This window comes from Cotesia typhae, unplaced genomic scaffold, assembly GCF_013202065.1.
Source record: "Cotesia typhae breed Kobodo isofemale line unplaced genomic scaffold, CoteBio_Ctyphae contig_83, whole genome shotgun sequence".
Classification (NCBI taxonomy): domain Eukaryota; kingdom Metazoa; phylum Arthropoda; class Insecta; order Hymenoptera; family Braconidae; genus Cotesia; species Cotesia typhae.
The window spans coordinates 876,626-904,611 of NW_027423769.1; the positions used below are offsets into that span (position 1 = coordinate 876,626).

The 27,986-nt window shown below is 30.7% G+C and overlaps 3 protein-coding genes across 7 annotated transcripts; 1 reads left to right on the forward strand and 2 right to left on the reverse strand.

Moving 5' to 3' along the window:
• Positions 1 to 1,075: 1,075 nt before the first annotated feature.
• Positions 1,076 to 10,874, reverse strand: Pur-alpha (Purine-rich binding protein-alpha). 2 transcript variants are annotated; one of them, XM_074251768.1, is made up of 8 exons: positions 10,427 to 10,874; positions 9,820 to 10,165; positions 8,566 to 8,613; positions 5,545 to 5,663; positions 5,367 to 5,469; positions 5,091 to 5,209; positions 4,788 to 5,015; positions 1,076 to 4,644 (listed from the first exon to the last, which is right to left on the reverse strand). In XM_074251768.1, exons 2-8 carry the CDS (start codon positions 9,854 to 9,856, stop codon positions 4,402 to 4,404), a joined length of 897 nt encoding a protein of 298 aa, XP_074107869.1. In that variant the 5' UTR covers positions 9,857 to 10,165; positions 10,427 to 10,874; the 3' UTR covers positions 1,076 to 4,401. The 2 variants fall into 2 exon arrangements, with proteins under 2 accessions (XP_074107869.1, XP_074107870.1); XM_074251769.1 differs by lacking the exon at positions 9,820 to 10,165.
• A 3,366-nt stretch (positions 10,875 to 14,240) lies between these two features.
• On the reverse strand, positions 14,241 to 24,711 carry LOC141533179 (uncharacterized). 2 transcript variants are annotated; one of them, XM_074251903.1, is made up of 7 exons: positions 24,501 to 24,711; positions 24,201 to 24,320; positions 19,818 to 20,186; positions 19,446 to 19,741; positions 18,579 to 18,966; positions 16,854 to 16,975; positions 14,241 to 16,721 (listed from the first exon to the last, which is right to left on the reverse strand). In XM_074251903.1, the coding sequence occupies exons 2-7, from the start codon at positions 24,250 to 24,252 to the stop codon at positions 14,487 to 14,489; spliced, it is 3,462 nt and encodes a 1,153-aa protein (XP_074108004.1). In that variant the 5' UTR covers positions 24,253 to 24,320; positions 24,501 to 24,711; the 3' UTR covers positions 14,241 to 14,486. The 2 variants fall into 2 exon arrangements, with proteins under 2 accessions (XP_074108004.1, XP_074108003.1); XM_074251902.1 differs by having other exon boundaries at positions 24,201 to 24,356.
• A 965-nt stretch (positions 24,712 to 25,676) lies between these two features.
• On the forward strand, positions 25,677 to 27,887 carry LOC141533355 (aladin). Of its 3 annotated transcripts, none has more exons than XM_074252196.1 (4): positions 25,677 to 25,817; positions 25,926 to 26,312; positions 26,495 to 27,082; positions 27,212 to 27,887. In XM_074252196.1, the coding sequence occupies exons 2-4, from the start codon at positions 25,954 to 25,956 to the stop codon at positions 27,801 to 27,803; spliced, it is 1,539 nt and encodes a 512-aa protein (XP_074108297.1). In that variant the 5' UTR covers positions 25,677 to 25,817; positions 25,926 to 25,953; the 3' UTR covers positions 27,804 to 27,887. The 3 variants fall into 3 exon arrangements, with proteins under 3 accessions (XP_074108297.1, XP_074108296.1, XP_074108298.1); XM_074252195.1 differs by having other exon boundaries at positions 25,695 to 25,823; XM_074252197.1 differs by having other exon boundaries at positions 25,749 to 25,763.
• Positions 27,888 to 27,986: the final 99 nt, after the last annotated feature.

A 27,986-nucleotide genomic window follows, 5' to 3' on the forward strand; every position in this document is an offset into this window, starting at 1 on the left:
AAATACACATGTTTTATTTTATACACATTATTATTTAATAATAGATAAATTGTACACGGAGATTTATTCGTTGGCGACAGTAGCGTTAATTTTTCTAGATTATATTGAAGAGAAGAAATATTTTTATGAGAATAATTATTTAATCCCACGCGTGTGAAAAAAGATCTATTAATAATAATAATAATAATAAGATTATTAATCATCTAATTTTTTTCCACAAATTTTATTTCAACGTGTAATAATAATAATAATTAATTAAATTGATTATTAACGGTACAGTTGTTGATTACAACCATTACAACATTATTAAAACAGCCAACGAAATATTTTTATTTCTTCTTTAATTTATTTTTTTTTCTAATCTTTAAATACCTAACGATCGATTCAATTTTCGTTTTATTTCTTCTCATAAAAAAAAATTAAATTAAAAATTAAAAATAGCAATTAAATAATTTTTAATTTAACAACTTATTAATTAATTAATTTATTAATTTTCATTTCTTCTTAAAGCTGTATAAGAACTCGCGTCCTGTTTTTTTATATTTCTTCTTTTAGATTTATTATTTTTTAAAAACAATTTATTTATTTAAAATGTTCTGACATAAGATATATTCTTCTTTCTTATCATATATTTATTTCTTCAGCTTATTGAGTTAGTTTTTTACGCAACAAACTTTCTTAGCCCTTGTATATATATTTTAATCAACATTAAAGGTACGTGTGTAGTAATATACCCGTGTACGTGTTACAATCATACTCGCGTACATTTAGATTGTTAATATAATATAATAATTAGGGCTGAAAATAAGTATGTGTAGGTACGTATATTCGAGACGCAATTGTGTAATTAATGTGTGTGTGTGTGTAATTAAATCAGCGAGACCCCTAGACCGCCTGTGTGTGTGCTTTTTTTTTTATAATATATTATGTCAAGTGTCACCGGTGTGTTTTATCATCTTCTTTATTTTAATAATAGTTATAACATATATATATATATATATATATATATATTTATATATATATATATATATATATATATATATATATATATTTATATACCTTAAATATTTACTACTTGTTGATGTTTTTTTTTTTTTTTTTTTTTTTTTTTAATTATTTTGTTTGTAATTTATATAGATCACAATGTGTCATACCATCTGCGCCAGTAAACAATTTTTTCATTTTTTTTATTCTCTATACCTTTGTTATATTCTCAAATTAATTACATTTATTTCCTTACTTATTTCCTTTCTATTTTATATCTCTCGAGCGTCTCTCGGCTTTATATATTTTATTATTCCATATAATTTATTATTTATCATTATTTTTGAATATACTTTTTTGATCCAATTATTATATTTATTTTTTAAATTATAGTTTTAGAGAATTATATTATTAAATATTTTTAGAGCCAAGATTTTTGATAAAATTTATAAATTTATTCATTTTTTATGTAAAAATTAAAATATTGGTTGTAAAAAAAAATTTTGGATCAAAAATTGTTCAAAATTTAATTTTCTAAAAAAAAATATCTTAAAATTTTTTTTTAAAACCAATTCTTCCAAAATTAAGATTAATTATAAATTATTAAAATTTTTATAACTTCCAAAAATCTTAATTTTGAAATTACAGCTCTATAATTGGTCCTAAAAAAATTAACAAGACATTTTTTGTATAAAATAAAATTAAAAAAAAATTTTTTTACAAAACCAATATTTTAGCTTTTACAAAAAAAAATTTAACATTAATTGCAATTAAATCAAAAATTTTGGCCACACATATTATTATTTTAAATACATAGCTGAAAATTTTTTTTTACTAGAGAAGATGACCTGTAATTATTAAAATAAATAAACAAGCTCATTTATTTTATTTTATTATTTATTCGTTAATATATAGGACATTTGTTATTTTTGTTCGGACCCCAGAAGGAATATTTAATATTTAATATTTAATAATCTGATACCGAAATGAGCAAACATTTTAATAATTATTAAATATAAAAACTTAAAATTTTTTTAAACGTCTGCTACTTAAAGTATCATCATAATTAATTCTGACTATTTAAATATATTCTACTCGCTTCTTCTCAAATTGAAATTTAATTTTTTATACGGTGAGATTTAATAATTATGAAATAACTATCCTAGATAAATTCAGACCAGCCGAAATAGTTGATTTAGAAAAGAACAAATAATTTAAAAAAAAAAAAAAAAAAAAAAAAAAAAATGTAGATAATTGAACATTGCTAAAATATAAATAATTTTACATTATTTTTTTATCGTCTGTTTTTTTATTTATCAATATTATTATTATTATATAATAATTAATTAATTAATATTTATTTCAATAATTTGTTGAACTTTTAGAGGTGAGAGTTGACTCTAGGTCTATAAATCAGTACATTATATTTAATTATGCATCACCTCTGTAAATAATATTTCGCACCAGTGCGAAATATAGTAACGCGTTTAATATTCCATTTTAAATAGAAGATAAACGCTAATTAATATTTATTATAATTACTTTGTTTAAAATTTACTTGATTTTTTTTTTTTTTAAATATTTAAATAATTATTTCTTCAATTTATAATTATTATTGAATTGATATTAGCACAGCGTTGCAGAATGAAAGCGTATCAAGATTCATGAGCTGGAAAATCAACTCGAACTCGTGTCTTATCCTTTAAAAGTGTAACATTTTTCACGACCTATTTATTTTTAATTTATTTTTCAGACAATATTTTTTTTTTTTCGTGAATTTTTTTTTTAATCCATCAGCACTCAATTATTATTTTTCCTACGCCACAAAAAAGGACCCAATTGATTGCACAATTTAAATTTATTTATTTATTTTTTTTTTTTTGACTATTATTACATTACAATAAAACTTAAATATTTTATTTATTTTTAAACACTCAATAATATTTTTTTTTTTTTTTTTTCAATTTTGTGCAATCAATTAAGCCTAATGGACACTGGCATTTAATTACAATAATACAGATATATTTATAATTTCTATATAAATACCTAATATGCATCTAGTATTACATACCTAAGATGCAATGATATTATTCAAATCGGCCGTCGGTCAAATATTATAATTATTACAATTAAATACGCATAAATTGCGTGATTAAATCTCATATATAATTATATAAATACTTTTCACCTCAAAGTATTTAGAATTTTTAAATTAAAATTTTTTTGTATCCAGTACAAGTACACAGAAAAATTTTTTCTACATATTATTTTTTTTTTTTAGTTTAATTAAATTAAACTCAATATAATTTAACATCATATAAATTACACATTACACAGATTTTAATGCGTCTAACACTCTGGTCTACAATAATTTACTCTTCATAATTTTTTAATAATTCTATATAATATTTTTTTATCATTATTTTTTCTGGTGGAATTTTTTTTTATCCATCGGCTCTTAAGGACATTACTTAACGACAGTTACCAAAATAAAAATGAAAATTGTTAGTAATTATAATAATTATAATAATATTAATATTAAATAAAAAATAATAAAATAGAATCTTTAAGAATACAAAGGCTGAGGTGCCCTGTCATCGTTTAGTTACCGTGGCGAAGACAATAGCCCCTACCGAATGTAATATATCGAGGTAGAAAAAAAGCCCGTTTAATAATATAAAGCAACCGTCGTGTGTCCTTTCGATTATTATTTTTTTTCTTTTTTTTTCCTCAATTAAATGGTGCAATTATTACGACAATAAACAAATAATAATAACGGGGCGCGAATATTAATTTTGTTAGTTGCTTACTTATACAATAACTCTGTAATTATAACTATAAATTCTGAACAATTAAATTCAATTATAACATAACAAAATATTTTTTTTTTTTTAGAATAATTTTAAATAATAATTAACATTTTACGTACGTAAGTCTAAAAAAATCCCATTTTAAATGAAAAAAAAAAAAAAAAAAAAAAATTACTAGGGCTTTAAGCCAATTAATTAATTCTTATAATTAAAAAATAACATGATTTAGTTTACTAATTAATTAATTAATTAATAACAAAAAAAATTAATATTAACTAAAAAATAAATTTATAAATTTATGGGATGAACGACTGTGTACGTGTCATATATAGATGTATATATTTGATAAATGTCGTGTGTTTATATGATGATGACGGTACGACGGCAACGATGACGATGTTTTGATGACGGCGACGACAGCGCCGGCGCGATGATTACGACGATAGTGGTGATGATGATGTAAATATATATATGCTTTGACAAGTTGGATTTTAATATTAGCGAGAACGAGTTGTAGATGTAGCTGTTTTAGTTTTTATAGTTGTTGATGTTGTTGTTGCTGTTGTTAATAATTCAAATTTTCGAGTTAAGGTATTTAAAACCTTTTTCACTTGATTAAGCTTGAGTCTAAATTCGGATTTGGATTAGGCGAAGAGGCGGAAGTTGGTGATACCTGTGGCCCGGATCCTACTGTACCCTTACTGTCAGATAATCCAGATGAACCTAATCCAGAGGAGCTGTTACCTCCACCACCTTCTTTCATTTTTTCACAGTAATCTGCAAATATATCACGAAACCGCGACCAAGATTTTTCCGGCACGGTTATGGCTGTTCTGAAGTTTGTTTTGACCTAAAATAAATTATTATCATTATTATTATTGTTGTTGGTGGTTGTACAAATGAATTAATTATTCATCAAGTTAATAAAAGAAAATAAAATAGTTAAGTATAAAAAAAAAAAAAAAAAAATAAAGAATAATAAACTAGACTTACTTCGGAAACTCTCATGTAAATACCGCGGTTGTTTTGTCCAATATCGAAATAAAAGTTTTTGTTGTCAACACGCATATAACGGCCCTCGGGTAAATCCCCTTTAAATCCACCGTCGTCGACTCCAAACTCTTCCAGGAGGTCCGTCAGCGCGTCACGAAATTCTATCATTCCTTGAGCAGGTATGGCTATTTGTGTCCTTGGACCACCTCGTGTTATCGTTTGAGATACCTGTTGTGTTTAAAAATGCTCGTTAGTAATTACTAATTAGTTGAAATTTTTTGAAATTTATCTACTGTGACTTACTCGTAGAAAACGACCACGAGAATTTTCTTTAAGGTCCAAGTAATACCGCCTGTTGTCTTTTACCATCATTTCTGATTTAAGTTTTCCATCATCTGGTACATTTTCTGGATTAGGTGGACCTAAATCATTAAATTATATATATATATATATATATATATATATATATATATATATATATATATATATATATATATTGATAATTTATTATTTAATTCAAGAGATATAGTAATTTAATTACTATTTATACGATAAATAATAATAATAATAATAACCCACCTAGCGACGCGTAAAAATCACTGAACGTCGAGAGATGATCACGGAATTCTGACGCCGTACTTAAGGCTAGAAATATTTGACTACGCCTGCCATCTGCTCCGATCTAGATAAAATATTATGAATTGAATAATTAATTATTTTAGTGAAAAAAAATAAAAATTAAAATCCTGAAATTTACCTCAGCAACTTTGATAAATCTCCCGCGTCTGTTTTGTTTGACATCGAGGTAGAACCGCTTGCTTTGTATTTGCAGCATCTTAGTCGCGAGCTCCTGCTCACTCTGTTGTCCATGCTGACCTAAAAAGCAAATATAAAAAAATTAATAATTCGTAAAGCCGAAAACAATGGCATTAAAATTAAAAATAAATTAAAATAAGTTTAAAAAATGCCCTAGAAAATAAGTAGACTAAGATTGGTTGGGGTAGGACAGGCATTTCGATAAGGCCAATAGAGCTGGTTGGTAGCGATCAATAACAGCTGCGGCCTGGGGTCAATGACCCTCCGGGACCTCTGCACCACCCTCTTGGCCCACTATTTCCTTTGATCCTTCTGCGCCTCCATCTTGCTAATTTACTCGTTTACTAGTTTATATAAACTAGCTGATTAGCTGATAAAAAAAAATGAACGTACTAATTTGGTGGATGCCTCCGGGAATGGGAACAGGACTGAGATCGCCCTGGAATATCCGACTCTTAAACATCTTAATATTTATTTACGGTCCGACACAAATCGTCCTTTTGTGATGTTTCACCATCAACATTCAATCCACCGAGTGTTAATCACACTAAAAAGCATCCTCCATATTCAAATCGGTTTTATCTTCCCATCCTGGTGATAATCATCCTAATCATCTGTGTAAAGCTCCGAAGGCTTCCGCCAATCCATCCGCAGAAGATCCATCAGACATGTCAGCGTCTGGATCTTGGGTCACCATGACAAGCCAAAGCTAAGCATATTTTTCTTCTTAGCAGAAGCCAGTTCAGTCAGCCTCGCTCCATTTTTTTTTTTTTACATAAGTTTTTTACACTCCTCAATTTTTCAATTCTTCCTCCTCCCTGTTGATCAATCAATCAAATTCAACAATAAACTAAACTATGTCAAAGAAATAATTGTTGAGTGCATTGATCCAGTGCTGCGCGATTTAGCTGCACCGTAACCTGCCTCAATGACAACTGCATCCCCGAGAAGGGGCTTAGAGAAGAAAGCTCGAAGAGCCACCACAGAGGATTGCATCGCGGATGCGCCGACGCCACCACGCGACAACAAATCCACGAGTCTCATATCCAACCTAATAACATACATCTTCATTCTGTCGACTCATTCTCTATTCGGCCGCATCTTAATCACCCTACAATAATCACAAATAATAATGTTTATTTTTGATTTTTTGTTGAAGCCAGTTTTTCCAATTCAAAATAAAATTATTATTCCCAGTATATTTATAAACAGATATATTTTATCATTAGATAAAATTTTATTCTGGATTGAAAAACTGGCCCTAAATCTAAATTTATTTACAATTTACGGTATAAAATTTAAACAATTTTTACAAAATAGTCTATATTAAATTAAGAAAAATTTTTTCAAGAACTTGGACAACAAAAAACTAAAATGTTATATTTCCAAAAATATCTCAACGTTTCGTTGGTTTATTTCCAACTTTTTCAGGAGATTTTTTGAGCTTAACAAAATAGTCTACATTGTCTTTTATATAATTTTTTAAATTAATTTTACAAACTATATATTTTTTTTCAGCAATTATTGTTCTCGTTCTTTTAATTTCAAACCGTCCTGCTCAAGTCTCATAACAAGATTCACTGAAGTTAAATTCTTCGTATAAATAATTAATTAATTAATTAATTTAATAATAAACTTCACCTTCTGGATGCCAATATTGAATTTTATCCATAGTGTCTTCTTTTCAGCCATTGACCATGGGATGAATTTTTCCAGATAATTTATTATTATCCCTTGAGCTCCATATGATTGTACAATCAAATTTGTACATAAAAATAAATCTCAATATCCGGCTCAGTTATTCAAACTCAGCGTCAATATTGCCATTAAATAATAAAATTGCAATTGTAGAAAATAAATTTAAATTTGACACATTCGCGAAGACGTTAACGTGAGTACTAATCGAGAGTGATGAAGCGTGGCCGTATAGTAGTCAGCACTGACACACCGTGTTTGCAGTACGACACTTACAATAATACAATACTTCTCTCTCTCTCTCTCTCTCTACATTGTTATTGTATTTAATTGTCTTGTTTTATGTGTAAAGTATCAAGTTAGGCTGCTACGCTCTTTACTCCTGTCTGATAAACTGACAAACTTGAGGATAAAACAAACATTAGCCTGGTGGCCAAGTTTTATTATTTATATCTTGAAGTAAAAAATATAATGACCAGGTATGACGTACCGGTCATTCATGGAGTCGATCGTCATGCTTGTGGAATGCGTAGATCAACCGGATCAGCGATTACAAAGCGCGCGAATCGTCAATATCGTCATGCGCTTTCATGTTTCTTGCTTTAGTCTACTGATGTACGGCCGTCTATCCTCTTGTAAGGCCACGTGACATCAGACTGTTCAAGCCATGTGACCGAAGCCCCCACTTGCCTTCTACGTAGTGACGTCACGGACAGCTGACTATCTGGGATCATTTATTTTACAGATTTTTCATGTCAATCGGTATCGTCGGATTCTGCCTTTTTTTTTTAATTAATATTAATTAATTAATTGCTGCCAATGTCTTCCATTTAATAACCAGTTTAATCACCAAGCCTGTAAAAAAATCAGCTGAGATAAAAATTTATAATTTATAATTTTTTAATTCTTCAAGTAGTTTTTATTTGAAGAGTTGACGTAGCAGAATCTACGGGTGATCCTCTGATGAGTTTCTATTTTAAGAACTCGCAGGAAAAAAATCTAAATTGACATACACTCGGCGCAAACTCACCCAATGACGTTTTACTGTAGGCGCGTTATTCAAATATACCTTTCCAATAATTAATTGTTTTTTTTTAGCCTTGTAATTCATTCAATCGATTTTATTTATCAACTTTTCAATCTACCTCGTGCTAGTCTCTTTGATGTTCTTCAGATTGTAAACTTTTCACTTTATTTTATTCATAACTAGATTCTTAATAATTAATTTAAAAATTATTATTGTAAAAATAAATATTTTTTAACTTACCAGCATCAAAGTCAGCTCCTCCAGCATCCATGCCAGAGTTTCCATACTCTGAAAAAAAAAAAAAAAAAAATTAATTAATATTAAAAGTCCGGACGTCAGATTTTTTTTTTAAGATTATGCAAAAAAAAAAAAAATACTTTTAAATTTATTGAAAATACTTGATCCAATTATGGCATTAAAATTAGCAGTCACTTGACTATTTTTTAATTTTTTTTAACAAAAAAATTTTTTCTAAAAAATAATTTTTAAAAATTAAAAAAATTTTTTTAACAAGAAATTTTTTCTAAAAACTAATTTTAAAAAAATTGCATTTTCAATTTTTTTTCTATAATTTATTTATTTTAAAAAATTTTTAAAATAATCAAATAACTGCTAAATTAATTTTTATGATCCAACTGAAGCAAACTAGATGCATATATAGAAAAATTTTTGCATTAAATCCTAAATATAAATACCGAGAAGCCGTAACAACTGAGATAATAAATAAATAAAAAAAAAAAAAGGTTATGTTGTGTTAAATTGTCCGGTCTGGTAGTCATATAATCAAATCGATTACATCATAAGCAAGTTGCCTGTACGAAGCTATACTCAAGAAAACTAAACTCATTTACGACCTTGACAAAACAGCAACTGACAATGTTTAATACATTGATAATTTATAATAAAATATTAAACGGAGCAATATTTTTAGGATTAAAAATAATGATGATAATGATGATGATGATAATTATAATTATAAAAAAAAAATAATACTCCAGGGTGTAATAAATTAAAAAATGTATATGCTAGAGAGCAGAATGGTGTAAAGGAGCATAAAAAGAGATGGACAACAGTCCAAAGATAGAGAGAGCTCTCTCGCCCGACGTCGCAGCCATCTTGGATCTCGAGTCGTGGAAAATAAAAATTTTTTTTCGGCGTCTGACAGAACGCCACGAGGACCGAAACAATTACCAATCGCATCGCCATGCCATTTAACAAAAATCACAATCTGTCAAAAAAAAAAAAAAAAAAAAAAAAAAGTAAACAAAAAAAAAACGATGACACTATTAATATTAATATTAACAAAAACAACAAACAGTATGGAAAAATCTTGTGTACTGATAGATAGATAGATAGATAGATAGTACCAAGATAGTCTTGCTCCAAAAAAGATGTCGGCAGTGTGTTATATATTTTGGTGACACTATCTCTGTCAATCTATCAAAATAGCTGGATAGTTTAATTGTATTGTATGATTTGTATACTCGGGCTTACTTTGCGGCTGATCGTCCAAGCTCTCCCTGTCAGACATGATTGTTCGAGGATTGTCCTACAGTCACCAGCACCAGCACCAGCACCAGCAGCACCAGCAGCAGCAGCAGCAGCCTCTTGTCTTGTCTTGTTAGTTCTCCTGAATCTAAACCAACGTTTCTTCACCTACGTTACCAACGTCACAACACAAGAGGAGCTCCGAAAGAGCTCCCGGCACTTGTCCTCCGCGCTCACCAACTTCGACACCCAGTTCGCTCCCTCTTTTTCGCTCCCTCTCTGTCCTGAGGTATCACGCTCTCACTTCTGTCAATCTTATGTGTATGTATCCACACACGTACACAGCTGCTGTCTGGGTGTATATTATGTATATTATGTATTTTATATATTTTATATATTTAATACACACACATAGAATATATATATATATATATATATATATATATATATATATATATATATATATATATATATATATATATGTGGACGTAGTAGATCACCAACTCTAAAATAATAATTCCGTGACTGTAAATTATTTATCAATAAATAAATAATAAATAAAAAATAGAGAAATAGTTTTTGATGGCCGCGGATAAGTTACAAGGATACTTACTGGTATGGGTTAACGGGATTAAACGACACGACGGATTTGGGAATTATAGGTTGACTCGAGCACGGTCGTCCGACCCGCCGACCATCCACGGCACCAAGTCGTCTTGGTGAGCCTCTCTCTCGCCAGCACCACGCTCGTTCTGCTCCGACTCGACAATCAACTCACGGTTCCTCTGTCGTTTCCTCGACTCTCTCGACTACCCGTGCCGTGGTTACACTACACAGTACACACCATACATCTAAATACGTGTAAGAGCACCTCTCTTCTCTCTCCATGCACCCGTGCCGCGACCCACCGATCTTCACTTCAGACTCGGTTCACTTTTGCACACTCTATTATTACATACGGCTCTTCTCCTGTACTCCAACAACACCAGTACACCAGTACACTAGCTCAGCTTGCCCTTCACCAATTTTTTGCTACCCCCGTGCCCCGTCAAGGCACACGCAATCAAATACACGACATCCGCAAATTCTACGGCTACAATCCAGCCAATCACGCCAACCGACATACATTTCTGACATTCTTCTGTCTTTTTTCAGTCTTCTCATTGTCTGGTAAGTGCGTCTTTGTTTTTTGCGCGTTATCATCACTAATAGGAATTTTACTTGCCAACTGACGGTTTGAGAGGGAATTTTTATAAATTTTTGTGTTACAGGTGGCGCTCAAGTCAGTGGCGCTGCTAGAGAAAATTTTTAAATTGACAGCTGTCAGCTGATTTTAGTATGGTGAATATTTTATTTGTTAATAATTCATTTTTAAATAAAAAAAATTAATAATCTTTGAAAATTTATCAATCTCAAGTTTTAATGGTAAGATTAAATAATATAAATATTAATAATACTGAAGTTAGCAGTCAGCTGTTAATTTTAAAAATTTTTTTCAACAAATTAATTACAATAAAAAACTTTCACTTGTCATTTTTATTAATTTAAGTGTAGTTTTTTTTTTTTTTTTTTTTTTTTTAAATTTAAAAAGGAAGGAAATTCTCAATAAAATATTACAAACAATAAAAAAACTTGTTAAATAACAACATAAAAATAATAAATAAAGAAGAAATAATTGTTTATTCGAACCTAATTTTATTATTCTTATTTTTTAAAGCAATAACACGGTCAAGTCCAAATACAATTATGCGTATTTTGTACCCATACATCTAAAGTGTAATCTTACATTGAACGTGACTCAGAAATAATTATGCTCAATCGCTTTTAATTTATAAATACACAATAATATAATTAATTTAAAAATTAAATTTAGTGTCTTTGTTTTTTTTTTTAATTTTTATTTATTTATTTAAACAGAGTATTTATTATAAACGATTCGGTACCCAAAAAAAAAAAAAAAATAAAAGTAAACCCCTATTAATTAGGTGGTAGTTAAAAAAATGTATAATTAGGATTGGTTAGTTTTTCTTAATGTCTTTTAAGTGTTCTATTTCTGTTAATTGTCACGTTGATCTTTAACTCATTTTTTATTGTATTTATTTTCATTTCAAAGATTTTATTTATTTTTTTATTTTTGTTTATTATTTCACGAAAATGGCCGCCACATAATAAGGCACACAATTGATGCAACGCGCACTTTATAATAGCGATATATTTTACATTTAATATTTTATAATAATAATGATAATAATAATAATAATAATAATAATAATAATAATAATAATAATAATAATAATAATAATAAAAACTCATAACCATATACATTTAAAAAAAGTTTCAATGCCAATAATTCGATGTGCCACATTTTTAGTATTTTTTTTAAATAATCGAACATTTGACAACTAATGGCACACACTTGCAAATTTTTAGCTCAAAAAAAAATTAATAATAATTAACATCACTGATAGTTAATAAAACTTAGAAAGTTGATGGCCGCAAATACTTTTTTATTACATATATTTTTATTTTTAACTCTTATTTGAAAGTTTCATTATTTAGGAATAACCATAATATGTGATGAATTATTTACATATTCCTATATGAGGTATGCTTGTTTGTTGACTTCGATATGGGATTTTAATTTTATCTCAAGATATGGATTTAATATCTATTAATTTTATGACACTGAAATTAGCAGTCACTTTAACATTTTTTAACAAAAAAATTTTTTTCCAAAAATTATTTTTACAAAATTGCATTTTTTAATTTTTACAATTTTTAGATGTCAATTTTTTTTTTTTTGACATAATTAATTTGTTACAAAAACTCTCTAAATAATTAAATATCCGCTAAATTAATTTTAACAAATTTTTTTTAGAATTTTATAACAAAAAAATTATTATAAAATAAATTAAATTAAAAAATTCCATAAAAAAAAATTTTAAAAAATGTTTCAAAGCATTTTTTTAAATGGAAATAATTTTTTTTTAATTTAAAAAAAAATTGACAGCTAACTTCAATATCATTTAATTTGACAAGAATAAACTCAACAATACCACAGATAAACGGCCTGTAATTCCGAATCAACGCAATTAATTTTTTTCCCCTTAACATTTTCATTTTAACTCCACATAATTATAATCAATAATCAATAATCGCTCTATATATGTAAGTAATTTTTTTTTCTTTATATATAATATGTATATAACATGGTATAACATTTGTTGATCATTCATTCCTAATAAATGTTTATTGTTGTTCCAATAAATATAAATTATTAGCTTTCTCACTGGGCATACAAGCTTAGCCTGGCTATCTGTGACACCGTACACTGTCATACCGGCTATAATAAACTACATAGCTCGCTGTTCGAACTTATATTACTTCCTTCTGTTTATTTATTTTCTATTTGCGTTCAGTTAAAAAAAATCTATCAATCAGCATTGAAAAACAAGTTAAGAGCTAAATCTATTATCGACTTTTTTTTTTTATAATTTTTAATGTCTATTTTTATCGCAACAAGAACCCGAATAATCAATAATCGTTAATCATCAGTAGTAATAATATTATTAATTTTTTTTTCAACATTAAAACCTTATCAATTATTTAATTTTAATTAAAAAAATTTTATCCAAAATTTTTAGACTTTTTTTTTTTTTTTTTTTTTTTTTAATTAATAAAAATTATGCAAATTTACTGTCAAGGTACAAGAACAACTTTTAAGAACAACAAAAAAATTTTGAGGCTTTAATATTAAAAAAAAAATTAATATTACAATTATAAAAATGACTAATCTTTAAGATATAACTATTGATAATAATAATGACAATAATAGTAATAATAAATCTATAAATGATTTTTTTTTTTTTTTTTTTTTGTGAGCACTCATCAAATCATTCCTGAGCAACGGCCATTTTTAAGTAAAAAATATGCCATGATAACAACTGATGTATCGACACATCTCACCGTTTACTCTTAATTAATAATTAAATGAATATATATCCTTAAAAATAACATTACTCATAATTAATGACAATGGAGATGATATTTTAATGATAATATAACAATGCACCGGGCGATATATCTGATTTGTTATTAATTAAATGATTTTAGTGTAAAGCAAATTGATTTAACAATAATTTGGTGTTACTCGCCCTTTGTCTTTATCAAGTGACTTAACATTAAAAAAAAAAAAAAAAAAATATATATATATATATATATATATATATATATATATATATATATATATATATATATATATATATATATATATATATATATATATATATATATATATATATATATATATATATATATATATATATATATATATATATATATATATATAAGTAATAAAAATAATAATAATAATAATAATGATAATGATAATTATAATATACGTCAAAAAAATAACAACTTAACAGCTATTTACAAGAAAAAACATTTAATGTGAAAGCTCTCTGATTTATCGCATTGATCACATGTGTGTGTGTGTGTGTGTGTGTGTGTTTTTTTATTTTATTTTTTTTATTTTTATTTATATATATTTAAGTGTCGGTGGGACGAGCAATGCCCAGTAGATTAGTGACCATGATGATTAACATTAACATGACAACGATGATTATATCATAGAGTTGATTAATGTGAGTGTCTAAGGACGGTAAGTAAGCTTATTACTGAACAATACAACAAGTAGTTCTGCATGGAATCGGTTTTTCGTGTCGGCCATACCCGTAAGACGTACTAGTAAATTGACCGTTGTATAAATTCGAGTTAAAAATCAACGAAGGTGGTTTACCGGTGTAACAGCTTTCATAAACTTCAATAGCTTTGTCAATGGGTAATCTCTTGTATTGTGAATTTTTTTCTGAAAGTACAGGAATTTCCGGAGTTCCCTCCAAGAGATTGCTCTTGGGCTCGTTTAGATTACTGATGCCATCCTCGACGCTGGAGATACTCTGAACACTTTCACGTGCTAGTCGATAATACTTTCTAACTATATCTAAGCTTACTTGATCGACTTTAATGCAAGACTTGCTGTTATCATCATTTTCTTTTTTTTTATCATCAACATTGTTATTATTATTAACAAACGGTTCTATTTTTTCTGACTCCCAGAAATCGAGCATGTCCGGTTCCTCGATACTCCCAATAGAATTGACTCTATCAACCGATTGTCTGCAATTTGTTTCTTCATTATTATTATTATTATTATTATTATTATTATTATTATTATTATTATTATCATCATCATCATTATCATCATCACAATGATTATTATTGATTACAGTAGCACCACAGATAGTAGTGGACAATAATTTACCATCAATAGACACAACAATCTCTCCCTGCTGAAAAGTCTTCACCAAATCAATATTATTGATCCTCTGAACGTCAAAATCAGGACTAGATTCACAACCCAGCTCTTTATAATTTATTTTATCATCTAAAACAACCTTCTTATTATCCATGTTGGTTATCCGAGAATTATTGGCAACCCTCATACCCGCATCGCTATCCTTCTCCGTGAATTCGCAAGTACCGGTTGGTTCTTCTTTACAAGAATTATTACCTAGAAGCTTGAGAGCAGCGCGACTTTTCTTTCGCTGTTGACGATGACCAGCAGCTTTAACATTATAATTTTTGGTATTAAAAAAATTTTTTTGTAACTTGTTCTTGCTCTTACTCCTAGATCTTGATTTCTTGTTTGCGAATTCGCCGCAGCTAGCCGGACGCGACGATTTAACGTCGTTCGCGTTGCTATTAGCAGATAGTGCAGGCATGGGGTTGCCCTGCAAGTTTTTTGGCGGCTCGCAGTCATCCAACTCGTCGTCTTCCATCTCGCTGTCTTCATTGTTGTTGTGATTTATCGTAACAAATAATTCAGGCGAGTTGGCGCGTCTCAGCCACTGAGTCACTGCGTCAGTAATCGGGTGGTTGCTGGAGAACTGAGTCTGGCTCTCGAATCCCGAGTCCTCGTTGGAGGTATCAGCGTTAAGTTGAGCTTGAATCGCGTCAATACCCATGGGGACACCCTCAACGTGGGTCTCAAGGTCAGTTTCCAGCTCGGAGGTGCTCGGATGCTCTTCTTCAAAGTGATTATCTGGGCCGGGGGTCGGCTCGCGGACCAATTTTGTACTTTTGTTATACTTCTTTTTAGGCACGTTGTTTTTCGGTAAATTTTCTTTAGCTTTAGCTTTACTCAGTCGCTGAATCATCACAGGCATCGTTATATTTGAGTCATTTGAATCATTTGTTCCTACTGACTTAATAGTACCGTTCGACAGTCGATCACAGTATTCATTTCCGTTTGGCACAATCGAATCCACCGGATCTTGAATCAGTATACTATAATCCGTGGAATTATCATCAAGCTTCTCAATAATATCGTTGAATTCAGCACACGTCGCGTCAACTCCAATCTCTGTTTCTTGAATTTCATTCTTATTATTACCATTAATATTACCATTAACGTTACCATTAACTTTACCATTAGCGAGGCCGTTTGTTTGGGCAAATTCGTTAGCAATAGCCTCCGTTGCGTACTCGATGATGTTTGTTACGATAGCTGGTGACTCGGTTGGTGTAATTGAATTGCTTTCTGTCGACTCAATAGTCGCAGGCTTGCTGCACAGATCTATTGTTGAATTTTGTAGCTTTAAATCAGAAGGATTTCGCTCGTGATTTTCAACTGTCACCGAGTTATAGGATGTTATTGGAGAGCTAGAAATTTTTCCAGGCTTAAACTCAAATTCTTTGCAATTTGGGTTCAATGGACGACTGCTGGTAGGAACGAAACTATTGTTTAGACAAGCTGAAGTTTGGACTCCATTATTGTCAGCCTCTGAACTATAGTCTTCTTCTTCTTCTTCTTCTTCTTCTTCTTGTCCGCAATTCTCACTGTTATCCTAAAGTTTATAAATAGTTACATTAATCACCAGTTTATTTATAATTCATCCAATAGCTTTTTATTTTTTATTTTTTATTTTTATCTAACTCTAATTTATCTTTTATTATTTATTTTCATCAATGGAACTTACCAGACCAAGAGGTCGTTTTAGTTTTCTCCTGCTCAGTTTCTTCTTTTTTCTGCGTCTCGTAAATGCCATTGTAGCATTCATTTCGGTCGTCCTCATCATTGGTCCGCTCTGCATTGTCATACCTTCAATAAATAAAATTAAAAATACGTATAATTAGATCTACTAAATTAATATTAATTATTTATTAATTTAAAAATAAAAAAAATAAATAAATATGATAGAGGATAAAATAAAATTAAAGATGATTGCAAGACTTAATAAATTTCTAAAGAGTTTAAACTCTTCTTTACTATTTATTTCTCACTCCCTCTAGTTATTTTTACTGATCTCTATTTAGGAACACAGCAATTCGCGGTTCTTGCCAAGCATAGTTTTCGGCCTCGGATGGCCAATGGAATATTTTAAACATTCAAATATCGGAATTGAGTGTCGTTATGTTTAAGTCGTACGTCCAAGTCAATGAGCCTGAAATTTGTGCTAATGATTAATATGCAGTGCTAAATAATAGGTCGACAACACTTACTAATTATGACCAACAAAAATAATACAATTATATAATTAAATACAGTAATAAATTAAGACCACTAATTTGCATAAAAATAACAAAAAAAAAAAAAAATTAATAAATAAAAAAATAATGAAAAAAAAAAATAGTCAGTCTCTAGCGATACAAATAATTTTGATTAGAGTGACAATGTGTTCTCCATTTATATTTTATAATTAAAAATATTTATAAATGTTTATAGGTAAATATTGTAGATATATATGTATATATTAAAACACATGTGCAATCGTGAATGCACGTGGTGGCATATTATAGATACAAACTGTATCAAAAACGACAGGTCTCACGTCGACTTGTCGATGACTTTTTTACCTTGACCGAAGTTGAGGTGAGACGGCTATAAAACGGCAAGGACGACGATGAACGGGACAGCAGTTGTGAATCTGGACATACCCCTTTCCCCTTGCATCGCGTCCGCACGTTGCTGCTCTCGTTTAACATTAGAAAGAGGTACAATCAAGCAGATTGGACCGTTTCGACATTGCAACGGGAGAAGGAACGGCCGCGGACGAATTTGTCCATCGCTTGAGCAACGTAACAATAATTAAACCCGGCCTGTTTTTAAACTATCACACACATCTTAATTAATCTACAATACTATTAACATAGAAGTTTACTGTCCTCGTAAATACAATCAACGGATCATATTTTTTTTTACAATTTATTTTCTCAAGTCTAAGCTTTACTAAATTTCAAAAAACCACATCAGAATGTATTAGACTAAATTAATTCATGTTTTCTTTTATTTATTCCAATTTACTATGTTTTGTCAGTATAATAAAATTTATTAAAACATTATTAAAATAAAACAAAAAAATACCTTGAAATATTTAACAAAACGTTGTAAATTGGAATAAATAAAAAAAAAAATTAATTTGGTCTACTAAATCCTGATTTGGTTTTTTAAAATCTTTTTTTAAATTATATTCAACTGATAGACAAATAATCATTGTACAATTAGAGTAAGTAAATAACGCACATTGCGAAAGCTTGCGGCCGAGTAATACTTCTCGCGTATGCAATGTCTCTTATCGAATTAGTTGTGTATTTTTTTTTTTTTTTTTTTTTTCTAAGTGCGCAATCAATAATAACTTATTATAAATATTTAATCTTAAGTAATTTAAACGACTGTTTTATAAATTATGAAATTGATAACAAACCGTTGACATTTATGAGCGCTGGACCAAACATATAGTGACCGGGGTACATGTAAGGTTGTGGTACAGGCGGTCCCACATGTGACAGATGTAATTGCTGAGCAAGGACGGTCTCCAGACACGGCTCGTTGGGGAAGCTTCCGTCTACTATCACTGGCTCGTAATTTTGCTGCTCCTGCGGAGGATCTTGAGGTTGATCTTCAGCTGACAAACTTTGGCTTAGTTGCTGCTCGTCACCGTTTACGGGTTCTTCACCAGCAGTACTTTCGGGCCAACTTGCACTGCCGTTTCCGTTTTCTACTGGCTCGTCGCCGTTAGTGTATTCCGCGGCAGCTGGGGCCACTCTGTTTTCATCGATCGTCGGTGGCAATTGATGGTCTATTTGTGGATTCTGTAATTTATTATCGTGTTTAGTATTTTTACAAGGTTGTTTAATTTAACACATTAATAATACATTGAATAAATAATAATAATATAAAAAGCCATTTGGCAGCTATTTTTATTAATATTAATAAATAAATGAAGTTAATTTTTTTAAGAAGAAATAAAATTTCGAAAAATCGAAAAAAAAAATTTTTTTCAAAAATTATTTGGGAAAAAAGCAGCAAAAAATTTTAAATTTAAATTTAAATCAATTTTTATGGAATCTAATTTTAAGGAAAATAAAAATTATTTTGGAGCAAGAAAAAAATTTTTTTTGGCTCAAGAAACTTTGACTTAATTAAAAAAATTTTCAATTTTCCTTAATATTTATATTTATATTGTCTAAATTGTATAATAAATAAATAAATATTTTCTTAAGCCGAAAAAATTTACCCTCCAGTCAAAAATATTTTTTTTTTTTTTCATTGTATAAAAAAATAAATTAACCTCATAATCAACAAGACAGTAATTCTGCTCGTATTTCGGCACAAAAGCAGGATTGACCCACTCAATCGGCCGAAGTGGAACAGGCTCGCAGGGCATAGCGGCTAGAAGATTATGCATAGGCGGCCCCGGGATCGGAGGTCCAACGACCATCACCGGGTACTCGTAATAATAACCACTGGCATGATCGTAAAAAGTTCCGTAGCTCATCTGGACAGTGGGTTCAGCATTTGATATCTCCTCAAAGCCGTTTTCACGGTAGTCGAGCAACTGGAGGTCCTCGGTGATTTCACTGCCGTCTGTCGGTGTTAATAAATCTATTTAACTTGGATATTTTTTTTGTTAATACAAATAATTAACATTTGGGTTACAAACCAGCAGTGGAGTGAGAGGCCGACTGGCTCTCAGTGGTCGAAGGTGTTGCACTGGTGCTGGCGTTGTTGCCCGACCAAACTTTCTTGCGCGCAAGGTATCCCTTCTTAAAGAGAACATCCTGCCGAGGAGTTGTAATTCTTGTGTACTCATTCTCGTCAAAGATAATTTTTGGCTGGGATGATCTTGAGGGCGACGCACCACCGGAATTTCGGTTAGCGACTCCATTTTCAATTGTTCCATTCTTTTGCTCCGAAGACCTGAAGTGAGACGACTTGTGTGTACTTTGGGTATTATTTTTTGTACTGTTTTCTCTGGGCTTGCGTGAAGAATCCTCGTCGTCGTCGTCATCCGGCGGTGCTGATGGACAGTCTGAAAATAACAGACAAAAAGAAAATAATAATTATACACACGTGTCTAATGCGAGGCGTTAGTTGAAAAATAAAAATAAAATAAAAAAAATAGAATGAAATAAAACAGCTGATCTATAAATAAATAAATAGTAAATTTAAAGCTAGAATATAAAATAATAAAATAAAAAAATTATTTTGAAGAATCTCTTTGATAAGAGTATGTATGAAGGTTATTGGATGTTGAAGAACAGTCGTACCGTATTGGTACCTCGCTATTAGAAGAACGTGATGGGCTGAGCCAATCACACGATTGATTTTCTTCTTTTGTCGCCACTGCATCTTTCACTGGCTTGTTTATTTTATTTTTTAAAATTTTATTTATTTTATTTAAATAAAAGTTGCTTATTTTACTCAACTCTTATTTTTATCGGTCGTTTTCTGGACAGATACTGGACGACAGTGGGTAGTAGAACCAGCGAGTTGAACGGACTTTGCTGAAGAGTAGCATAAAACGTCTAATGAGGAATGACAGGAAGCCGTAAGGGGGTAACGAGTTTTACGCTCAGTCTATTAAAGTGTTTGTCAATGTATTTGTAACCAAGAAAAAGAGTGTGGTAAGAAAGTAGAATAGATAAGTTTATAAAGCAAGAGTAAGAGTAAGATAAGAGCAATACAATCTGCCGTGGGCAATGCGCGAAACAAGACTAAGCGAGAAGACGTGCTATACCGAGACAATTCTAGTCCTAGAATGAGAATAGAACACCCGGTGGAGGAAGTAAACACCCGTCGTTCAGACTTTAACTTATTAATCTTTTCGGAGTGACAATCATCGTGATGATCTTCCGTGGGGAGCACAGTCTGCTGGGTAATTCTTCATTTAGCCGGTTAAAACTGGAAACCGTGGATCCACTGATGGTGATAGTCATACTCAGACCAACAACACTGTCAAATTATTATTTATATTAATTTATTTTATTTAATGAAAAGTCAAAAAAAATTTTTTTTCGTTAAAAGGTGAACGACCAAACCTGCTGCAGCATAGCACCTGAGCACTAATCATCACTAATTAAAGTGTTATGAAAAATAAGAGCTGGTAAGAGTGCGAGTTGAATTTTGCACCTAGGGATGACTAGACTGGCTACCGGGTTCCTCAACACACCCTTCCTCTATCTCATATCTTTTATCATCTCTCTCATTCGTTCTCTCGTTGTTGCTTGTTCTTTCGTAACCACCGGCATTATTACACTCGAATATCGAGCAGAAGTGGGAGAAAACTGCGGCTGCGCATCTGAAGAACCCCTTTAGCTTGCCAACTGCCTATGTATAATATCAGAATATAATAATATAATATATAGTAACAATAATGATGATAAAATACCAGACAAATCAATTGGAATTGCATAGACAGTAAAACTCCAGTTAAATTATTTTATACTTTCTCATTAAGTCAGGTCAATTCTACCGACAAGATGGAAGGCTCTGAACAAGATGTCTGAAGAGTTGCTTTTATTTATATTTTTTCGATTTTTTTTTACTACTCGATGGACAATTTGGAACGTCTTACGACCGTTATAGAACACATTGAGAAGTCACTCGTCAAAAATGTATAATAGAGTAAATTAAATTTTAATGTGCTGTAATGCCCTTGACGGATTTTGCGATCATTGTTATGCACATGTTTTCTTTCGTTTTCTCTGTCTAATTGTAAGTTGGGTTCTTGACCCAAACCTAGGATATTACATTCACACAATGCATTAATGTACATTATAATACCAGAATAACTGAAACTATACGTAGAATAATCATTACTAAGTAAGAAAGGGAAAAAAAAAAAAAAAAAAAAAAAAAAAAAAAAAATGTGCAAGTTTTCATGTACATTGAACAATTACTTTACGTATAGTTAAATTATTCTTACAAATACATACATAACAATTATTACACACATTGATAAGCTTACAGCTTACATACTTCAGCCAAATAGCCGGTACAAAATTATTATTGCTTGTACGCACAGTTATGAATAGCACGTGAACGCGACCACCACGAGGCTTATCACATGTTCCTTCCAACTTTCGGACTATTAATGCGTCACGAGACCGTCCACTAATAATGAAGCACACCCTATTATTATGTACCGCCAAAACAATTAATTTTATGTAATCTTACAATCTTGAATTCTTCTTACCGGTAATTAATAATTTAAAATAAAAAAATTACATTCTAATAAAAATATACTCTGACAATACCAAAATAAATTTTTATTCATGGCACCCCGTTGGAATAGAAAAATATAAATTAGCAAATGTTACGCAATTCGTCTACGCTGTCTGTGACATTTATAGACATACACCAGTGAGATATTAATGTATGTTCTCGCGAATGTATGTGTACAAAGAAGACATTACTTAAAATGATGTAAAATGTTTACAATTGATATAGAGAAGCAACATAAGTCCATTGATACTTCTACTGTATATAGATATTTAATTTATATATTAATTTTCTATTTGATTAACTATTCTATAAGAGTTTACCAGTAGTCTCCGACTATAACTAAACCCAACGGTATCGATTCGCCCCCGTGACTCCAGTTTGCTTCGGCCAACGATATTATACATATAAATTTATTTCTATAGATTTATATTAAAATGAAATTTATATATTTTTAATTTAAACAGTAAATACTGAAGTATTGATTAGATTAACGCAAAGAGACTTACCGCAAAACAATGTTGCGGTTAAATAATTCATAGAAGGTCTGTTTAAAAATATTCATTGAAAAAAATTTTTAAAATTCTTGAATTAATAAATTTAAGGAAATTTTACTTGATTCAAAACAATTACCCTCTTCAAAATTGTTTTCTTGGTTCAAGAATTTTTTTCTCGAATCAATTTAATTTTTTTTTTTTTTTTTTTGGTGTAGATATATATTAAAAAATTGAAATTATTAAAAAAAACATCAAATCTCATGATAGTAAATTTTTTTTATAGGCATATATGCCTACTCAAGAAGAATAAATACTCTAAAATAGTAGTTGGTTATTACTTAAATTGTTAGTTACAAGTAATATAATAATCTATCAGAGAGATTGTTATCTGCGTTATCTTTGTCAACAAAATTAAACTCATATTTGTTGACATATTTATGTAGGAATACATGTATGTATGTATGTATGTTTGGCATATCTCAATATTAAATATAAAAAATGAAATCCATAGATACATAGATGATACTATAAATTACAATACATATTTTAAAAGCGACGTAGGAGACGAAAAATCCGTTGGGGGGTCGAGAGTTTGGATCGATGTCTCAGCCCGTTGTTCCAGAAGAAATACGAGCAGAGAGAGAATACAAGGGAACAAGATATGTGATAACAAAGTTTTACACACGATCGAATGTATATAGAAACTTTAAATACCAATAATAATAATAATGATAATAACGTATTATTGAGCAATGACATCAAGTGTACGACGGTAGTTGGTATTTTTTTCTCAGCAAACGTTTGTACGCTCCTGACTCCCTCTCTCGTGATATTCACGCGGACATGGCAACCGTGAGGAGGCTCTGCTATTGAGGGTTGGAGAATGATCTTCACCAGTGCTGCACTAAGCATGCTCGTCTAAAAAAAGGAGAGGTATCAGGTATTATGGCTAAAAAAAAAATTTATCAAGAATTTTCTGAAGAAACAAGAATGAGAATTAGAAGGATAAATCATAGAAAATAAAATTTAAGCACTTAAAGACTGTATAATATACTGATACCCGTAGATGATATATTCAGCAGGTTATATTACACTCTTCTGACGTAATTTTAACGAGCGAATCGTAACATTGTGGTATGTTACTCTACACACACTGAGAATACTAACGAGCAAGTGGGACAACAGCGTTAATAATCCTAAACTTAACAAGTTAATTTTTATTGTTAATTATAAATGAAAAATTTAATTAAAAAAAATTTTTTTATATAAAATAAAAAATAATGTAATGTAATGTAATTTATTTATTTATTTATTGTTAAACTCACCAGCGATGTTCAATGTTCTCCATCGGGTTTTGCGTTTGTAACCTTTGCCCATGTCTCGTGTCGGAGATTGAGACCGGGCTGGTCTCTCTCCTTTGTCACACGGTCCTTCACGATGAACAGCTTTATCAAGGGAAGATTATTACCAGGGCGGCAGCCCTACGTAGTACGTTATATTCATAATCACACACTATCTTGTTTTAATCATTATTATTTTTATTATTTATAAATTTTTTAAGAGTATGTGCATTACGATTGTTATTTTTATTATTATTAATAATTAATATTTAATATTTAATATACCTGTTGTTGTTTAATCTAAATAATTAAATCAATGATACAAGTTAATTATTTAAACAACGCATTCGATCGGTTTCTCGCTTGATTATTACTAATACAGTTTTCTCGTTCTCCTTTCAACAAAATCTGTCTCTACCTAACTAGCCAATTTCAGTGTCCTCACCAAGTATACCACGGCGACGTTGCAAGCTGTGCACCGTGTTAAGCGAATCGCGATCACATACTAACCTCCCCACCATTCGCGAGATGGCTTCTCCCCACTCAAAGTGCGCGAGCCTAACTTCAGGTCACATTGTGACGTAACAGTTTCACTTGCCAAATCCCGTATCACAATAATTATCGTGTTTGTTTTATCGCTCGGTACATACCTTTGATCTTTTCCTATAAGCCGTATTTTTGTTCTAGTTATTCCATAGTCTGCCTTTTTTTTCTTCTCTCTAAAATACAATTATTAATTACGCAATTACGCACATTTATTATACACATAACATAATTTTAAATCTTACCCGTCAAATTTTAACGCATGCTCAATGCAAAATGGCGCTGCTTGACAATAATAATATATATTTAATTCAAATATTGTATAATTAATTATAGCACTGAATTTGACAGACATTAAAAATTTTTTTAGAATTTTCGAGCAATTAAATTGTTGAAAAAAAATTTTTAAATTGACAGCTGACCGCTAACTTCAGTATTATTAATTAATATGTATATAGTATTATATATAATAAATACCCCATTTTGAGCTTGCTCCAAAAACCAAAGTCATATTTATTATCATATATTTTATTTGTTGTTTATAAATTAACCTTATAACTATGTACATTAATAAATAAGTAAATGTAAGTTATTATCGACTTTCGATAACATTTTTTTCTAGATGGCGGAAATGTCAAAATCTGGTCACGTGACTATATTTTTGGAACTTTTTCTTTATTGAAAAAATTATTTTAAAAAAAATTAAAAAAATTTGCACTTGTGAAAAAACTTGAAAAACTGTAAGTACAATTTTTTTTTTTTAAATATTTTTTAGCCCTAATTTAATGAATGAAATGAAGAACATGAGGCTGAAATATATCAATAAAAGTTTAAAATACTTGTAGATTATATACTCTGGGCATGCGCGACGTTTCTATGGCAACAATTTAAAAATCAGCAAATAGAATTACCGCCCGGCACGACAAAAAAGCCGGTACAGTAAAAGTACAGTAAAGTTCAAAATGTATACATACTAAGTAATGGAAATTAGATAATAACATCCAGGTATTTGCAAGGTTTCTTTTATATTAAAATCATTGCTTCACTCCAATAACATCCGTAAGTGTAAGGATTTATTTTAAAATAATTATTTCTTCATAAAAATTTATTACAAACCCACAATTTGACAATAAAAGTCATTCTAACCTAAAAAAAAATTTTTTTTAGGTAAATAAATCCACAAATAGGAGCAAAAATGCTGAAGATAGTTTATCTGGCTGAGTTTGAGGCACCTGAGGTGAATAACAAAGCTACTGTTTGCTTAATTGGTGATTCTCCGGTGTACTGTGACAGAAAAAACCTAAACGATGAAACTCAGCCGTTTGCTAAATATGTGCGTAATTATCCCGAGGTCAACATTACGCCTGACATGCTGGCAACGCGGGAATCTGCACGGACTTTCAGAGCTGGTGATCTGTTTTTACCAGTCGAGGACAGTGCTTTGAAAAAAATAGCCAGTGTTTGGCGGGAGAAAGGGTTGACCGAAGCAATACGAGTCGCCGCTACCGAGGATCCTAGAAGAGTGACAGCAATTGTCCACTGGATCGCCACAAGGTTTATTTAATTTTTTAAAATAATTTTATTAATAAAAAATAATCTCTGATGAAATTTGAAATAATATAATGAAAAATTTTTTTTCATAAATTTGTTTGGTAAAAAATTTTTTTTAAATGATCAAGTGACTGCTAACTTAAATGTCATAATAATTAAAAAAAAAAAAAAAAAAAAATCCCCAGGATTTCGACGGTCTTGGATTTTATCGAGAGAAAAACGTCATCTTGCGACGGACTACCTTCAGTGGGCTCGGGATCAGTCGCTGACATAGCAGCGACCCGGGACTGGAACACAGCGCTGATCAGGTGCCTAGCTTGGCATCCTCACTGCTCCCGACTAGCTCTGGCGACTCGCGACGACCGCATCAGGATCTTCTCCAGTGAGACGCAGAGCGCGGCCGTGCTGCGACACGGTGGTCAGAAGTCAGTCTGCTCGATGAGCTGGCGACCCCACGCAGGTCGGGAATTGGCGGCTGCTTGTTGCGGAGGAGTGCTTGTTTGGACGATTGAGCTCGGAGCAGCCAGTTACTCTCTCAGCCACGCAATATTCTTGCGCCAGAGGAACCATGCTCCGGTTACAGGAGTTGCTTGGCACCCCGAGGGTGATTTATTGGTGTCGTGTTCGCCCAACGATCTCAATATTGTAGTTTGGGATGTAGCTCGAGAAACAGGAGTACCCTTGAGGAGACTCGGGGGTGGAGGTCAATGTATTCTTAGATGGTCTTCATGTGGCGCTAAACTTCTTGCTGCCACATGTCGGACAGTATTCAGGTATGGGAATTTTGGTTGTTATTTTTTCGAAGATTTTTATTTACACTCAGAAAGATTGACTGATAAAAAATAAAATAAACTACCTAACCATTAATAATCCATCTCTAATACATGGGAAATTTATTTTAGAGTTTGGGACACTGGAACTGGAAGACCCTGGACAGCTGAACGATGGACCGTACCTAATGGCCGTGTTGCTGTTGCCTGTTTTGGGCCTCATCAGACACTTTTATTTACATCAACAGAAGACCCGGCCACGCTATTTTCACTTCCGCTGCAAGACAATATTTTTGATGCACGTGGTGTTACTTCTTTCAGCGATACTAAAGTTGCGATACCACTTATTGATCTTACTAAAATAGTATTCTATTTGAGAAGTGACGAGGACGATGATAGCGCTAATGGAGAAGAAGTTGTAGGCGGACGTGTAGTTGCCATGGACTGGGATCCATCTGGCAAATATCTTGCAATATTATTTCAAGACAGTCCATTAGTCGCGGTATTTAAAACATCAGTTGGCACTATTTCACGGGTAACACAAATTACACCAGGTTGTTTAATAAAAGGATTTTCGGGTGAATATCCTAATTGTCTGCAGTTTCATCAATATTTGGAGGACAGTAGCAAACAAAAAGCCTGCTTGACTATCGCCTGGACCAGCGGTCGTGTCCAACAGTTTCCTATTGTCGAAATTTCCGAGTCTCCTGTTAAATGTTACTGATTAAAAAAAATTAATTTAATTATTAAATTGATTTAAAAGTCAATGTACTACTGGGTCAATATAAAAATTATTTTATACAATTAATTAATCTAAATATTATTACAAGTTAGTATTGAAAAAATCAAGCTGATATTTAACACTCATACATAAGTATAAGTATGAGTTTATGATAATATACAAGAA

Excerpts from the sequence above, each read along its gene's own strand:
- LOC141533179 (XM_074251903.1), bottom strand. The coding sequence starts at position 24,252 with ATGGGCAAAGGTTACAAACGCAAAACCCGATGGAGAACATTGAACATC. Across the intron at positions 20,187-24,200 it reads GAGAACATTGAACATCGCTG|ACTGTCCATCAGCACCGCCG; the intron begins GTGAGTTTAACA and ends TGTTATTTTCAG. Across the intron at positions 16,722-16,853 it reads TAAAACGACCTCTTGGTCTG|GATAACAGTGAGAATTGCGG; the intron begins GTAAGTTCCATT and ends TATAAACTTTAG.
- Pur-alpha (XM_074251768.1), bottom strand. The coding sequence starts at position 9,856 with ATGTCTGACAGGGAGAGCTTGGACGATCAGCCGCAAA. Across the intron at positions 8,614-9,819 it reads CTTGGACGATCAGCCGCAAA|AGTATGGAAACTCTGGCATG; the intron begins GTAAGCCCGAGT and ends TTTTTTTTTCAG. Across the intron at positions 5,664-8,565 it reads AGGAGCTGACTTTGATGCTG|GTCAGCATGGACAACAGAGT; the intron begins GTAAGTTAAAAA and ends TTTGCTTTTTAG.
- LOC141533355 (XM_074252196.1), top strand. The coding sequence starts at position 25,954 with ATGCTGAAGATAGTTTATCTGGCTGAGTTTGAGGCACCTGAGGTGAAT. Across the intron at positions 26,313-26,494 it reads GTCCACTGGATCGCCACAAG|GATTTCGACGGTCTTGGATT; the intron begins GTTTATTTAATT and ends AAAAATCCCCAG. Across the intron at positions 27,083-27,211 it reads ACATGTCGGACAGTATTCAG|AGTTTGGGACACTGGAACTG; the intron begins GTATGGGAATTT and ends AATTTATTTTAG.